This window comes from Heterodontus francisci, chromosome 1 (assembly GCF_036365525.1).
Source record: "Heterodontus francisci isolate sHetFra1 chromosome 1, sHetFra1.hap1, whole genome shotgun sequence".
NCBI lineage: Eukaryota > Metazoa > Chordata > Chondrichthyes > Heterodontiformes > Heterodontidae > Heterodontus > Heterodontus francisci.
The window spans coordinates 140,579,507-140,594,591 of record NC_090371.1 but is presented as its reverse complement, the minus strand read 5'-3'; the positions used below and the strand labels follow the sequence as shown (position 1 = coordinate 140,594,591).

The following is a 15,085-nucleotide window of genomic DNA, read 5'->3' as shown; positions in this document are numbered from 1 at the left end:
ATTTTTTCATGTAAACCTTCTTAATATATTTTATTTCCAGTTTTCTGTAAAAGGCTGATTGTTCCGTTATTTTCCCATGAGTCTGTCCAACCACCGACAATGCGGAGCAACATTTAATTCATTTCAACAAATTGTTTCATATTCACATAAACGACAACATTTCCGAAACAATATTGAAAAATAACATTTCGGTTAGAAATAGTCATTTGTCTGGAAAATGAACAGCGTCAATGAGGGTTTCGAGACACGACTGGACCACACACATTAAAGCACTTTGAGCTACGGGACAGGACATTTCATGGCTGGTATATTGCAAGATTTTGCTAAGGCAACAGATTCAGGTCTCGTACAAGCTACTTGGAAAACTAATTTAAGCGACCTTTAAAACAGGATTCTTACCAGCCCGCGTACTCCGTAAATCCTTACAGCAGAAACATTCTGACCCCATTTAACGCTAGTGAGGGGTGCTGATCGCTGTCGGTAGAGGGGAGCATTGGGTAGTTTTGTTTTTAACTTCAAATTTGATGACAAATAGTAGAAACAGTGTAAAGAAGCCGAGTGGGTTTGCTCAAGTTTAACGGTCAGTTTAGTACCTGTCACTAAATGTGAACTTAAGAATTCTCGTGCATTTATAAGATCAAAAATTGCCATCAGCATCAGTGCATATTTCTCCACTTCCCTTGGGTTTTGTTAGATAAGTATGACTTGCAGCTGAAGTTCTAATCTTGGTTTAATAGTCACGACAAATGTTACTGTCCTTTCGGTTTCAGGGACTAGCATTTTCTTTGGAATTACTGAGATATTGTTTGCCTTTATTGACCACCTCAGTATATGTCTTATTTTTTAAAAAACACTTTGACAGATGTTTGGACTATGTTATTCAATGTTTTTCCTGTGACATTTAATTCAAAGCTGCAACCTGTACCCTACAGTTCTCATATTGATTACATTTATTAAAAATTAAATTTCACTGGAATGTGAGCCGGAGATGAAGAGATTTCAAAGAGATCGGAATGTGAATATTAAGTGTTCTGGATGATAGATGTGGCTCTCCACAGCTGTGCACCTGCTGGCTTCACATGTGGCTTTGCTGCAGCCGATCGCATTTATATCGCCGCGTTCCTGCTCAGCGAAAGCTCAGTCTGCTCTGAGATCCAGTATCTCCTCACTCTGAGAGGTTTCCTGCTCGCCCAGCCTGCTCTGCTCTCAGAGATCTGAACACAAAACTGCTCTCAGCCATCTGGCAAGCGATCCAGGTGACCTTCTGGTCACAACATCGGTGCATTGCTCGCTTAGCTCAAGGCGTTCAGAGATTGCTGGAGCCCTGCGCCAAGCTCTGAGCATTCTCCAGTTCGTTTCCAGCAAGACACTTGCAAAAAAAAACGACCGAGCTACTTCTCAGCGATCTGCAACTATCTGCCCTCAGAAATCAGGAAGCTCAGCGTTTATCTCACTCTCTGGTCCTGGTCTGACCTAAATCTCTCAGGCGGAGGAGGAGGAAGTGTGTGTGTGTGTGTGTGAGGGAGGAAGATTGATCAGCCATCGATCAGGGAGACTGGCGACAAGCAGCAGCCGCTCTTTACTGAGGTGGGAGCAGTGGGAGAGGAGCTGCTCCTCCCGATCCCTGCAGCTCCCGCTCTCCCCGGCCATAGCCGGGAGGAAGAGCAAGGCGGGCTACTCTCATTTTCCCTTTTTAGTTCCTGGAGAGAAGCCTCTGCTGTCCGCGATGCCATTCGAGTGAAAGCCTCCTCTGAAAGCCCGGTGGCTATGCAAAGGCTGCTGACTCTGTCGGCGCTGACAAGAGGTTCTCCTCTCCTCTGAGGGATTTTTTCCCCCTTCTCGCAAGGTCGGAGCTCCCACTTTGTCAAGTTTCTGGCTGCTGTCAGAGCAACCGTTTAGAAACCATAAGGCGACCCCGCCGCCTTCACCCAGCGGCTTATATTTACTAAAAATACACTTTAAAAAAAAAGTGACATAGGAATTGGATTTTTTTTGTAGTTTGTCCTGAAATTATTTGAACCCCAAATCAGGCTTGCTCTGAATTGGACCCTTCCTTAAATATTTTTGTATTATTTTAATATTGTCGATTTAAATCAGAAATGATGTGAGATTATGAACTAGTCGGACCCTACTTGTTGGATTGTGCCTCAGATTTGTTGAAGCGAGCTCTCCTGCGGCTCTCGGATGGCGAGTGGAGAGCCGCTTGGGCGCTTGCAGCCCCGTCTCTAGCCGCCGACTGCCAGCACTCGCGGGCTCTGTGCAGCCAGCCTGTCGCTGCTGGGCTTTCCTTTCCTGCATCCACTCTTTTTAAACCCCCCACACATTTCGCGGTAGGTGTGTCGCCTTTTTTATTGCGGTGAAGATGCTGATGTGGTCGGTGCCAGGTTCCAGACTGCCCTCTCCCCGGGACTCGGCACTCCGCAGGGCGGCAATGACAGGAGCAGTGGCCGCTCTCCCCCAGCATCTCCCAGGCAGCAGGAGCATCAAGGTCTTCATCAGCTCCAATCCCGAAGGTAGGAATTCAATGGCAAGCTTCACTCTTTCAAACTTATACTGTACTTGATATAATTGTTTCTATCCTTAAAATAGTTATGCGCGGAAGTTTAAAAATCCAGATAATTTTAATTATAAATATATTGCGATTTTTGAGTAAATTTGGACTAAGCATTATCAGCAATGGTTTGGCTGCTAATATCATAAGGTTTACGACACTATAAGTATCTGTTAAATCTGAGTTGTGGTATCAATAATGTCATTTATTACTCTTACAGAACTGAATTTCAATATGTTCATGGCTTTAACTGAATTAAATTATAAAGCATTTCCCAGCACAGTTTTGTTTTAAATGATATACTTAATCCAAAACTGAAATAAATCAGCTACTGATGTATTATCAGTACTGGAAATTTTAATGAAGAAAAAGTCCTTGGAAGATAACTTCATTAAGTATATACCTGCATACTAGTAATGAGAGTTTAACCAGAGTTCTGATGAAAGGTCACTGACCTGAAACATTAACTCTGCTTCTCTCTCCACAGATGCTGCCAGACCTGCTGAGTATTTCCAGCATTTTTTGTTTTTATTACCTGCATACTAGTTGTGTTTGATCTCCGTCAGTCAGTCACTGTCAAACAAAGCTGACAGGCTGAGTGGAACCCTAGTTTAAGTACAGCAGTTGTGAATGCTGTTGAGTGAAAGGTTGTGTGCTAGCGGCTGTACATGGCAGGAGACCATCCCTTCAAATTAAACCATTCAACCTCCTGGACAACGCCGTCTTCCACCATTATGTCACATTTCCAGTATTCTCCATGGCCCTCATTCTGGCTTATAACTGACTGCAGTTTTGTGGCTTTGATTCTTTCCCATGGCAAAGCTGATTGAGCTTGAAATCCTTCATGGCTGTTGCTCTCACCTGGTAATATTGTCTGAAGAGGCAAGTTATCAGGTAAATTGGCATTAGTGAGTAAAATGACATGATTGGTAACGTGATCACATAATTTGACCCAATCCTTTTTCGGAATCAGGGTCATGCTACGGGCTGGCTGGAATACTCAGCTGCTGTAGGCGACCTAACCCCATCTGCACAATGACAGCCCTGGCAATTTTTCTTAACGTGACATATTTATATTTGGTAAAGTATTAGTAACACCACCAGTAATAACTTTTAAAATTATTCAGTATCTTTCAAGGAAGTCGTTTTGAAATATATTTTTGTGAACAATATGGATCGGAAATTGAAACAATGTCATTGTAATTCTTTGGGGTTTTAACACATGAAAGGTTTGTTTTGAAAATGCCACATGATATCTGATATTAGAAAATATTTGTTGGGAACAGGTTGACACTGCTTATTACATAAAATAAGAGAAATTAATCTCCTAATCTGTAATTGGTGAAGTCATGTATGAAATGTTTCATCTGCTTCACTGATACTATAGTGTTCCCATTTCATGCACATGTATGCACTTTTAAATGTCATTTTTTTCTGTTTGAAGTTTTAGTGAACATTGTGCTTTCAAAACACAAGTGGTCTGTATACGATGTGATAATCAGATGGCTGTGCAGCATGTTTGTGGAGCTGATTGCAGTGCAGGTGTTTGAGAACATGAATGCTGTTTTTTCCAGATTGAAGTGTGAAATTTGTCTTTTTTAGAAAATCAATTTCATTGAAGAATTAACATCTACAAAGTAACATTATGTAATACAGATTTAAAGTGTTGATAATGTATTAAGAATTGCTTAGAAGCTTTGAGCATTTTTTACACATGGGATAGGGTTTGTTTTTATTGTGGTTAAGGAGGCTCAAAGATTTAGGTTGAGGGCAGAAAACAAGTTCAACATCTGCAGTTTGGTGCTGCTATGTTATCAGTTATCAGTTTTGGGCTGAAAAAATACATCCACACTCATAATTACTTTTGAAAATTTTCATTATCAGTTGGAAATTTCCAACAGCTAGTTTTGTTTGCTAGATATGCGTATCATGTTTCAGGATATTTTAACCATTTTGCCAGAGGAAGAAATTGAAAGAATTATTCCACATTCAAAAAAAAAATTAAATGGGTGAAAGCTGGTTACTGGTTAATATATTAAATGGAAGTTGGTTTTCCCACTGGGTAAACAACAAATATTTCATCCAAAAATACATCTTCCACTCATTGGGGTAATTTTGACAGTGCATAATTGTGTAGTCAATGGAAATAAAAATCAGGGGAGATTTAAAACAGGCTGCCGATGCAGTATTGTGCAAAGTCAAAATTACCCCCATTGTGTTGAGAAATCTTTGACCTCTTTGTATCTGAGATTGATCTACGGTGGACCCAGATTTGTCACAATGGGATATCTTCGTCTCTTCAAAACAGGGATTATATGCCTTTTTTTCTTAGAGTTTTACAATCCACCAGAAAAATGGCGAGTGTTGAGTTTTAAGCAGTTAATTTCATCTGATTTTTTTTTTAAAACAGGAACAATACAAACTAGCTAATTGCAGTTCACTTGTAATAATAGTCCTTTTAACTCTTCTTAAGTAGCTAATGTGTCACTTACACAGTATAATTGGCAAAGTTTGGTAATATGGATATGTGGTACATGTTAGCTGAGCAGCATATTTGAAAAGTACATTTCATCCATGATACTCTCAAATAAGTGTCAAAGCTTTCTAGATGTTTACATTGATGTTGCAGTAAAAAATGAACCATAAAGAATTTTACTTTGGTGTAAGAGCAGGATGAAAGTATGGAATAACATTACTTCTACAATAATTCATACTTTCTTTTCATTGTAATTTGCATACCTGTAAATTTGATATCTTTAAGAACAAAACTATATATACCCTTCCCATTAGTGCATGGCAGAGATTGGCATTGGCCTAATACTGGATCGGATAGAGTTTTGCAAAATTTCTTTAGAACCCAAGGAATTCTGTAAAACCCATAATATTGATCACCTTTTTTTTGAGAAACCATAAAAAGTGACCACATGTGGCACTGAGAATTGTGATAATACCTTGTGCTTCCAGGAAGGATGCATTAAAGATAGGATTAGAACGCTGTACAGCTGATATACTGACCTGTTGTTTCCCTTCAGTGCAGCTCCCCGCTAGGAGTATGGTATTGGTGAACTTAACCTTTAGTTCAACGTTATGCTACTCAGATCATCAAAAAGCCACTTGTGTGGATCTATCAGTTCTTGTGTATCACTATTTAGAAAAGTATATTACAGACAAAAACTTTGTTTATTGACTTGCATTATTTTCGAATATAGAAAGTTTGAGCAACATCAAAATTAAAGCTGTAGATATAGACCTGTCACTATGTATACTCATGGTTTCAGCTAAAGGGACGAGCAATAAATCTGAGATACTGCCCACTAAGATTAACAGCACCTGCCAGAAAATACAGCATATCAATGGACATGCTTTTAATTAGAGGAATTCCAACATCATAATACAGCTCATGGAAGGATGAGTTGCTTAAGAGATAAGCTGTATAATGCAATTATGGCTTATGACACCTTTCCACAAGACCTATGCCCTGGAATGAACCAGCATCTTCCAAATAGGCAATCGAGGGTCGACTTTTCTGAATCTTCACTCACGGTGATATACTTTGCCTGCTGCAAATGTGTATGCCTATTCTCCGATGAATACTCAGCAAATATAAAGATTGGAAAAAAATGTAACAACAAGGAAAGATGTCGCTTGTGCTAAAGCAACGCTTCAGATGCTTTGACCAGTCAGGAGGCCTTGCAGTAACCCCTAGCAGATGGTCTGAAAAACTGCTATATTGTACTGTAGATTTTTCCAGGTGAATGAACTAAAAACCACCAAATGGTCGTCTTCATCTGTATTTGTGGCTGGGACTTTCAAATGATGGATACTGGGTTTATATGCTCTTTGCATATCTACATGCATCTTGTCCGCCAAACTAAAATGTTGCTGCCATTTCTGCATTATGTAGTCCAGTCTATGAAACAGTCTTTGTGGCCTTGGCACTCAGCCATTTCACAAATGTTTAATGCCCACTAGAGCCAGAATCACTTAGTTTTTTGTCATCCATTTATATTGACTTATTAGGTTCTCGAAGTATAGGGATGATTAATGTATTGTGACTGACTAATTTATTTTGGTTGTTCCTACAAGCAAATTCATATTGGACAAAATTTATTAGTTAAACATTAGCCCAGATGTCCCTGAAAACTTGTGCCTCTATGGCAAACACCATTATTAAAGCACAGAAGTTTCAGGAAATTATGGCATGAGTGAGCTATGCTAGTTTTTATGCCATGTCAAAATGTCCTGGGCCATTCGCTGAGGCATTCACCAAAACAACTGTATTAATTATAAGAGCTCTCCTTCCATTCAAAATAGCAGTGATGGTGCTGTTCCTTGATTTGCATTAATGTTCTGGCCCCTTGCAGGCTCGCTGGTGAAGAAAGGCACACAGACACCTGGCTATGTCAGAATTGTTGTAATAATCTGAAACTTTTGGCACATACATGAAAGAACTTAAAGGTAACTGAGCTGAGTCCTAGAGCTGAATTCATTCCTGATGTAGCCCAGTGTCTCAGTGTGAACTGGCCATATAAGTCTAACCCCTTTTAGCAGAACACAATTCTCCAGATTAACTCATTTATCTTTATAGACCCATGACTGATTATCATTTATGAGTCTCCCTCCAAACAGTTGATTATGAATTTCACACACAAATCTTGCTAGTAACACAAGTGTTTCTTATATTGTGACCGCAATGCCCACTGTACATCTCCCAGTGTTATGTTAATTTATAGCCATTGCAGAAAACAGCACTGTGTGAAGATGACTCTGGGCAGCATCAGCTTCTGAATAAATTATTGGCTATTGGCTGCTGATTTCCGATTTGCCACCATACTCTCTGTGGAGTATTCTAATGAAAAATGAAGGAAAATATGGAAGCAGTTGTTGATGACGAGGTCGGTGCACTCGATGGCAAAATTTCTCACTGTTGCAGGAATATCTGGGCCATAACACACATCCCTATTATGTTTGTGGGCGACAAATAACTATTTTAAAAGCCCTTTTGTGAACAAAGATGATAATAGAACTCCTGCTATACACCTTACAAATTACGAAGGCCGTGTCTTGGGGGAAAAAGAAAGAATAGGTTACCATTCTCATAGATGGGTTTTTTTTTACATATTTTCTCCAGCTAGTCTTGTGTGTTATATCTTATTCACCTCTTTTTTTTCTGCAATCATTTCACTTTTCCTCCCAAGCATTCCACCTTTTCATTTGCTTATCACTTTTTTCTTTTTCAAATGTGTGCGCTACTCTGTATTTACCATTTTTAAGAGATAAGTAGATACGAATATAAAGAGAGAAAAAAATACTTTGCGTTTATATAAGCACCTATTTCAGATTTCTCAAATTCCAAAATGATTCACAAGCAATACGTTTCTTTGAAATACTGTGGCTGCAAAACTTAGCTTCATAGTGCCAGTAGTTTCATCACTACTGCTGGTTTAGAAGCAAAATAGCATCCATGCCTCTGCTGCCCACTTTCACTGTGGTCCTCTCCGAACGCGATCTGGGTGAGGGCGTGAGCATGGGTATTATGAAAGTGCACAGGAATTATGCAGAGAAGGAAAATCATGAGGCCAGTCAGCATGTAACACTGATCTGATGCCAGCGCTGCCATTTTGGACCTTGCCGCTCTCGTAATGCCCTCACTTAGGAGCCCCACCAGCACACTTTAAAGGCATCATCATCCAACTTGCAGATTTTTATTAATTCATGGGTTGTGGACGTTGCTGGCAAGCCCAGCATTTATTGCCTATCTCTAATTGCCCTTGAGAAGTGGTGGTGAGCCACTGCAGTCCGTGTGGTGTAGGTACACCCACAGTGATGTTAGGTAGGGAGTTCCAGGATTTTGGCCCACTGGTGGTGAAGGAAGGGTGATATATTTCCAAGTTGGGATGTTGTGCAATTTGGATGGGAACTTGCAGGTGGTGGTTTTCCCAAGTGCTGCCCTTGTTGTTCTAGGTGGTCAAGGATAAGGTTTTGAAAGGGTCCGTTGAAGAAACCTTGGTGAGTTGCTGCAGCGCATCTTCAAGATGGTACACACTGCTGCTGTTGCGCGCTATTGGTGGAGGGAGTGAATGTTTAAGGTGGTGGATGGGCTGCCAGTCAAGCAGCTGCTCTGTCCTGGATGATGTCGAGCTTATTGAGTATTGTTGGAGCTGCACTCACCCAGGCGAATGGAGAGTATTCCATCACACTGCTGACTTGTTCCTTGTAGATGATGGAAAGGTTTTGGGGATTCAGGAGGTGAGCTACTCGCCACAGAAGACCTAGCCTCTGACCTGCTGTTGTAGCCATACTATTTATATGGCTGGTCCAGTTAAGTTTCTGGTCAGTGGTGACCCTCAGGATGTTAGGATGGAAGACTCAGTGATGGTAATGCTGCTCAATGTCAAGGGGAGATGGTTAGATTTTCTTTTGCTGGAGATGGCCATTGCCTGGCACTTGTGTGGAGCCTGAATGTTGTTCAGGTCTTGTTGCATGCAGGCACAGAATGTTTAATTGCTTGCAGAATTGCTGTTGGAGCTGAACCCTCTGCAATCATCAGTAAACATCCTCACTTCTGATCTTATGATGGAGAGAAGGTCATTGATGAAGCAGTTGAAGATGGTTGGGCACAGGACATGACCCTGAAGAACTCCTGCAGTAATGTCCTGGGGTCGAGATGATTGGTTTCTAACTACCATCTTCCTTTGTGCTAGATATGAGTCCAGCCATTGGAGAGTTTTCCCCCTGATTCCCACTGACTTCAGTTTTGTTAGGATGCCTTGATGCCACAGTTGATCAAATGCTGCCTTGATGTCAAGGACAGTCACTCTTGCCTCACCTCTGGAGTTCAGCACTTTTGCCTATGTTTGGACCAAGGCTGTAATGAGGTCAGGAACTTAGTGGTCCTTGTGGAACTGTTGCTTATTACTTTCTACTGGCTGTACTTGAGTTTGTGAAAATACTTTGTGTTTGGATGAGTTGCTAAAAATTGGTGAAGACTGCATGGAGTGTGATTCTATGTGGGGAAGGTATTGGTAGCTCCTTCAAGGGCTCTAGATCTACCACTTGCCCCCAGTCATGGTGCCATAGTAGTAGGTCCCGTTGGACTGCAGCATGATTTATAGAATCATAGAATAGTACAGCACTGAAGGAGGCCATTCAGAAAACTGTGTCCATGCTAGCTCTCTGCAACAGCAAATCACCTAGTCCCAGTTCCCCCCCGCCTTGTCCCCATAGCCGTACAATTTTTTTCTCTTCTGGTTCTCCTTTGAATACCTTGATTGAATCTGCCTCCACCACACTCTCAGGCAGTGTATTTCAGATCCTAACCACTCACAGCTTAAAAAGGTTTTTCCTCATGTCGCTGTTGCTTCTTTTGCCAATCACCTTTAATTGGTGTCCTCTGCTTCTGGATTCTTCAGCCAATGGGAACACTTGCACGCTATCTACTCTGTCCAGGCCCCTCATGATTTTGAACACCTCTATCAAATCTCCTCTTAATCTTCTCTTCTCCAAGAAGAACAGAATCACAGAATTGTTACAGTGCAGAAGGAGGCTATTCGGCCCATCGTGTCCGCACTGGCTCTCTGAAAGAGCGATTCCCTCTATCCCATTCCCCTGCCTTCTCCCCATAACCCTGCACATTAATCTTTTTCGTATAACTATCTAATTCCCTTTTGAATGCTTCAATTGAACCTGCCTCCACCATGTTCTCAGGCAGCGCATTCCTGATCTTAACAATTCGCTGCGTGAAAATCTTTTTCCTCATGTCACTTTTGCTTCTCTTACCAAATACTTTAAATCTGTGCCCTCTCATTCTTGATCCTTCCATGAGTGGGAACAGTTTCTCTTTATCTACTCTGTCCAGACCCCTCATGATTTTGAATACCTCTATCAAATTACCTCTCAGCCTTCTCCAAGGAAAACCGTCCTAAGTTCTCCAATCTATCTTCATAACTGAAATTCTTCATCCCTGGAACCATTCTCATGGATCTCTTCTGTACTCTCTCCAATGCCTTCACGACTTTCCTCAAGTGTGGCACCCAGAATTGGACGCAATACTCCAGCTGAGGCCGAATTAGTGTCTTATACAAGTTCAACATAACTTCCTCACTCTTGTACTCTATGCCTCTATTAATAAAGTGCTGGATACTGTATGTTTTATTAACTGCTCTCTCAACCTGTCCTGCCGCCTTTAATGACTTATGCACATATACACCCAGGTCCCTCTGCTGCTGCACCCCCTTTAGAATTGTGCCATTTATTCTACATTGTCTCTCCATGTTCTTCCTACCAAAATGAATCACCGCACATTTCTCTGCATTGAACTTCGTCTGCCACCTGTCTGCGCATTCCACCAACTTGTCTATGTCCTTTTGAAGTTCTACATTATCCTCCTCACAGTTCACAATGCTTCCAAGTTTCATATCATCTGTTTTTCCAACCTATCCTTGTAACTGAAGTTCCTCATCCCTGGAACCATTCTCAGAACAAGCAAAGAGAAGCTGCTCACAGAGGGAAGAGAAAAGGGCTTTTAGCAGGAGGCCTTATCCACCTAGGACCTTCCAGGTGCCCTTTTTCTACCTCTATCTAAGCAAGGAGCAGTATGTCTGGTGGCTGCAATTCATGAAAGAGGTGCTCACTGAACTCTGCCACCTCTTGAAACCAGGCCTGCAGCCTCAGAACTGTGCAAAGACAGTGTTGCCAATGGTGGTGAAGCTGACTGTGGCCTTCAACTTTTACATGTCAAGATCCTTCCAGGCTGGAACAGGCAACATAGCTAACTTTTCCCAGTTCACTGTCTATTGCTTCATCAAGGAGAAGACAGAGGTTCTGTATGTCAGGAAAGGGGACTTCATTGTGTTCTCTGATTTTGAAAGAGCAAAACAGGCAGAGCACGCAAGTGGCTCTGCCAGGAAAGTGGGCTTCTCCATGATACACGATGCCATTGACTGCACACAAGGCTTTGTGCATGCCCAATCTCAATGCCAAGATGTACTAGAAGAGCAAAGGTCACCATTCGCTCAATGTTTGTGTGCGACCATGCCCAGCACATCATGCTGGTGAATGCCCACTATCCTGGCAGCAGTTATGATGTGTTCATTCTGTAAAAACTCTGCTGTTGCAGCAATTGTTCAGCTACCATGTCAAACCAGAGGGTGGGCGATAAGGGCTATCTACTCTACAACTGGCTGATTACTCCTCTCTGCAACTCAATCACATGTGGCCGGCACTCATACATTGAGAGCCATGCTGCTACGAGAAACATCATTGAGCAGTTGATTCGTGTGCTGAAGCAAAGGTGCTGCTGCCTTAACCACTCTGGAGGATCACTACAGTATTGCCGAGTGAGTGTCCTGATTCGTCGTAATCTGCTGTATTCTCCACAACCTGGCAATCATGAGGGCACACTCAGGAGGAAGTGGCAGAAGGGAGGAGGCAGCTTCCAATGGCTGACCATAAGCACCTAATTCAGCTCCAGTTTTCCGAACTGCAACCCCAGATCTGCATTGTCCAGTGGCCCACACCTTACCATCTTTCAGTTACAGACCACCACAGCATCATCTTGGCCACAATCCTGAAATAAATGCTACCATTCCATAAGAACTTGATCTAACAATAAATCCAAAAATCAATGCAAAACTCAACTAATCACCCTTGTGCATTCCCTTAGTGCCTGTCTTGTGGGTGCCTTTGTCTGTCCTGGTGCTCCAATGCAGTGCTATCCCTGTGGCTACAGCAGTACTGGTGGGAGACTGCACATGCTCCTGCAGGCTGTCGTTGAACCTCTCTTATTATGGAAAGCCTGGCTTGGCTGGCAACAGTCTGGGCTGGCTGGCTGACAGGCAACAGCAAGGGCACTGACCGAGTAACAGTGGTGCAATTAAAAATACTGTCATCCTGAGGGAGAGGTTTCATGACCTCAATTGAGCTTCCACTGCAGCACTCAGATATTGGGTGACTTCTGTTTGTGCCTCAATGAAAGCTAAGACATCGGCGATCAAACCCTGCATCATGGTTGGCTTCACAAGTGTTCTCATGGATTTGGCTACCACTTCCATGCTGGATAGGATGGGTTCCAAGCTCTGCACAAAGCCCCGTGCCTAGTTGGAGCCGGACCCCTCCATTTTCCTTGACAGTAACAGCAGACTTTCTGGCAGGCCTGCCAATGCACCAGGCATTTCTGTGTACATACCGATCAGCTATTTTCTCTAGGCCACCCCATCAAAGTCCTCATCTGTGTTCTCTGCAGCAGAATTTGTGTGTGACCTTACCCTCTGGTGAGCTGGCACCCCTGTGATCCTTTTACCCTTGCCCTGGCTGCAGGCCATTCCTACCTGGTGACTCAGATGTCTGCTGCCTTAAAGAAATTCCTGGGGAAACAATCGTTTCTGGAGCCTGGTAGAACAAACAGGGCATCCTGCAGTGACACAAAGAATGAAGGACTCAATCTTTACAGGATTTTGAAATAGTCAAGATACTGGATGCAGACATAAGTACAATGGAAGAGTTAAAGACAGGAGAATGAGGATGAAAGCACCTTTAGCAGGTCTGACTATTACAGTGGAAGAATTGGAACAACAATCATAGGTGAATGAATCCCAGGAATACCCAAGGAACAGTTAATAGGTGCTTCAGGTGTGACTCAAAGTATCATTATGCAATGAATTGCCCAAAGCGGAGGGGCAGAGTCCTCAAAATAATACACGACACGGAGAATTCTGAGGCAGGAGAGGAAGATAATGATGAATCTGAATTAATTGTGCTAGTCACAAGGAGTTTTAGTCCTGTGATGAATGTATTAGTTGCAAATTTATTCAACTGTGCTGTATTAGATAGTGCTTGCACATCGACAGTATGTGGGACAGATTGATTATAATGTGATCTAGATACTCAGATCGATGCAAGGTTAAGGAGCATAAAAGCTTTAGGTTTTGGTGATGACAACACATTGAAGTAATTGAAGAGAGTAGTAATTCCATGTAAAATAGCTGGAGCAAACCACTTTATCAGTACTGAATGAAATCTCTAGTGAGATACCTTTACTGTTGAGCAAATCATCAATGAAAAAGGCACAAATGAAACATGATATGGAGCATGATAAGGCAATTGTTTTTGGAAAGTCAGTGAATTTGCAGATTACCCAGTCAGGGCATTATGGTATTCCCTTAACAAAACCTGATGTTCCCAGTCAGAGTGTGAAAGAAGTATTAATGGTATCAGGTGATAAGAATCAGAGAGATAAAAAGCAGATTGTCTTAAAGTTACTCAGACAATTTGCTCACCCTTCTTGTCAAAGATTTAAAAAACTGCTAAAGGATGCAGGTGTGATTGATGAAAAGTATACGAGGATAATAGAAGAGATTAGTGAAAAATGTGAAATCTGTTAAAAATATCGGAGGACACTATCACATCCTATTGTCAACCTTTCATTGGCTTAACAAAGTGGTTGCTGTGGATTTAAAGGTATGGGACAAAGACAAGAATACTTTCATTCTACGTTTTATGGACCTAGCAACAAGATTTAGGCTTTCTACAATAATTAATAGTAAGGACAAAAGTGTGATTATAGATAATATCATGGAGAAATGGATAGGGTCTGGACTAACCTGAAGTCGGGGACAGCGGCAGCAGACCTGGAAGGAGTCGGAAGTGGAATCAGGCCTAAAAAAGAAAGAGTGGGGCTCGAAGCCCTTCACTAACCTGAAGTCTGGTGCGGCAGCGGACTCTCTGACTGTTTCTGCGCACACTCTGTTTGGATTTAGTGTAAAAAAAACAAGTGACGTCACTGAAATTCTGTGCGCTGATTGGTCGGTGGGCAGCAGCTGGTATTACCTTAGGATAACTGAGATTGATTGGAGTTTTAAAAAAAGGTTCCTTTTAAATTAAACCCCTGGGATAGCTACCTGTAAATCTTTAGTATTTACTGGCTATACTAGTGCTGTTTGCATGGAGTGAGGCTGTAAGTTAAATGTGGGTATTTTCGTTGGCTGGGGGTGGTGGAAGGTGCTTTTTGGTCTTTTTTTTTCTCAGCCTCAAAGGTACAGGGGATAAAGGTCAATTGTAAATAGCTGGTAAGGTATTACACAAGCAGGGTTTTTTTTCATTGTAAATGGAAGTAATGGCGGGGCAGCTTCGCCAAGCGGAATGTACCTCCTGTGCAATGTGGAAAGTCGTGGAAGTGCCATGTGACCTTGGCGAACCTGTCTGCAGAAAATGTCTCCGGTTGCAGAAGCTTGAGCTTCAGGTTTCGGAGCTTGAGCGGCGGCTGGAGTCACTCTGGCGCATCCGCGAGGTGGAGGACTACATGGATGGCATGTTTCAGGAGGTAGTCAAGCCGGTGCCTAGGCAAGCACAGTTAGGGGGTGACTGGGTAGCTGCCGGATGGACAAAGAAGTCAGGGCAGGTAGTGCAGGATTCCCCAGACGACATCCCACTTTCTAACCGATATTCAGTTCTGAGTACTGATGGGAGAGAGGGTTCCTCTGGAGAATGCACCAAGAGTCATGACCGGAATGTCGTGGCTGACTCAGCTGTGTTGAG

At 42.3% G+C, this 15,085-nt stretch overlaps 1 protein-coding gene across 1 annotated transcript in view; it reads left to right on the top strand.

The window, feature by feature from the left end:
- The first annotated feature begins 2,362 nt into the window (after positions 1 to 2,362).
- The window catches only part of LOC137368729 (NACHT and WD repeat domain-containing protein 2), a 212,687-nt gene continuing 199,964 nt past the window's right edge, over positions 2,363 to 15,085 (top strand). The window contains exon 1 of the mRNA XM_068028946.1: positions 2,363 to 2,513. Within this exon, the coding sequence (XP_067885047.1) occupies positions 2,363 to 2,513 (151 nt within the window). The remainder of the gene's footprint in view (positions 2,514 to 15,085) is intronic.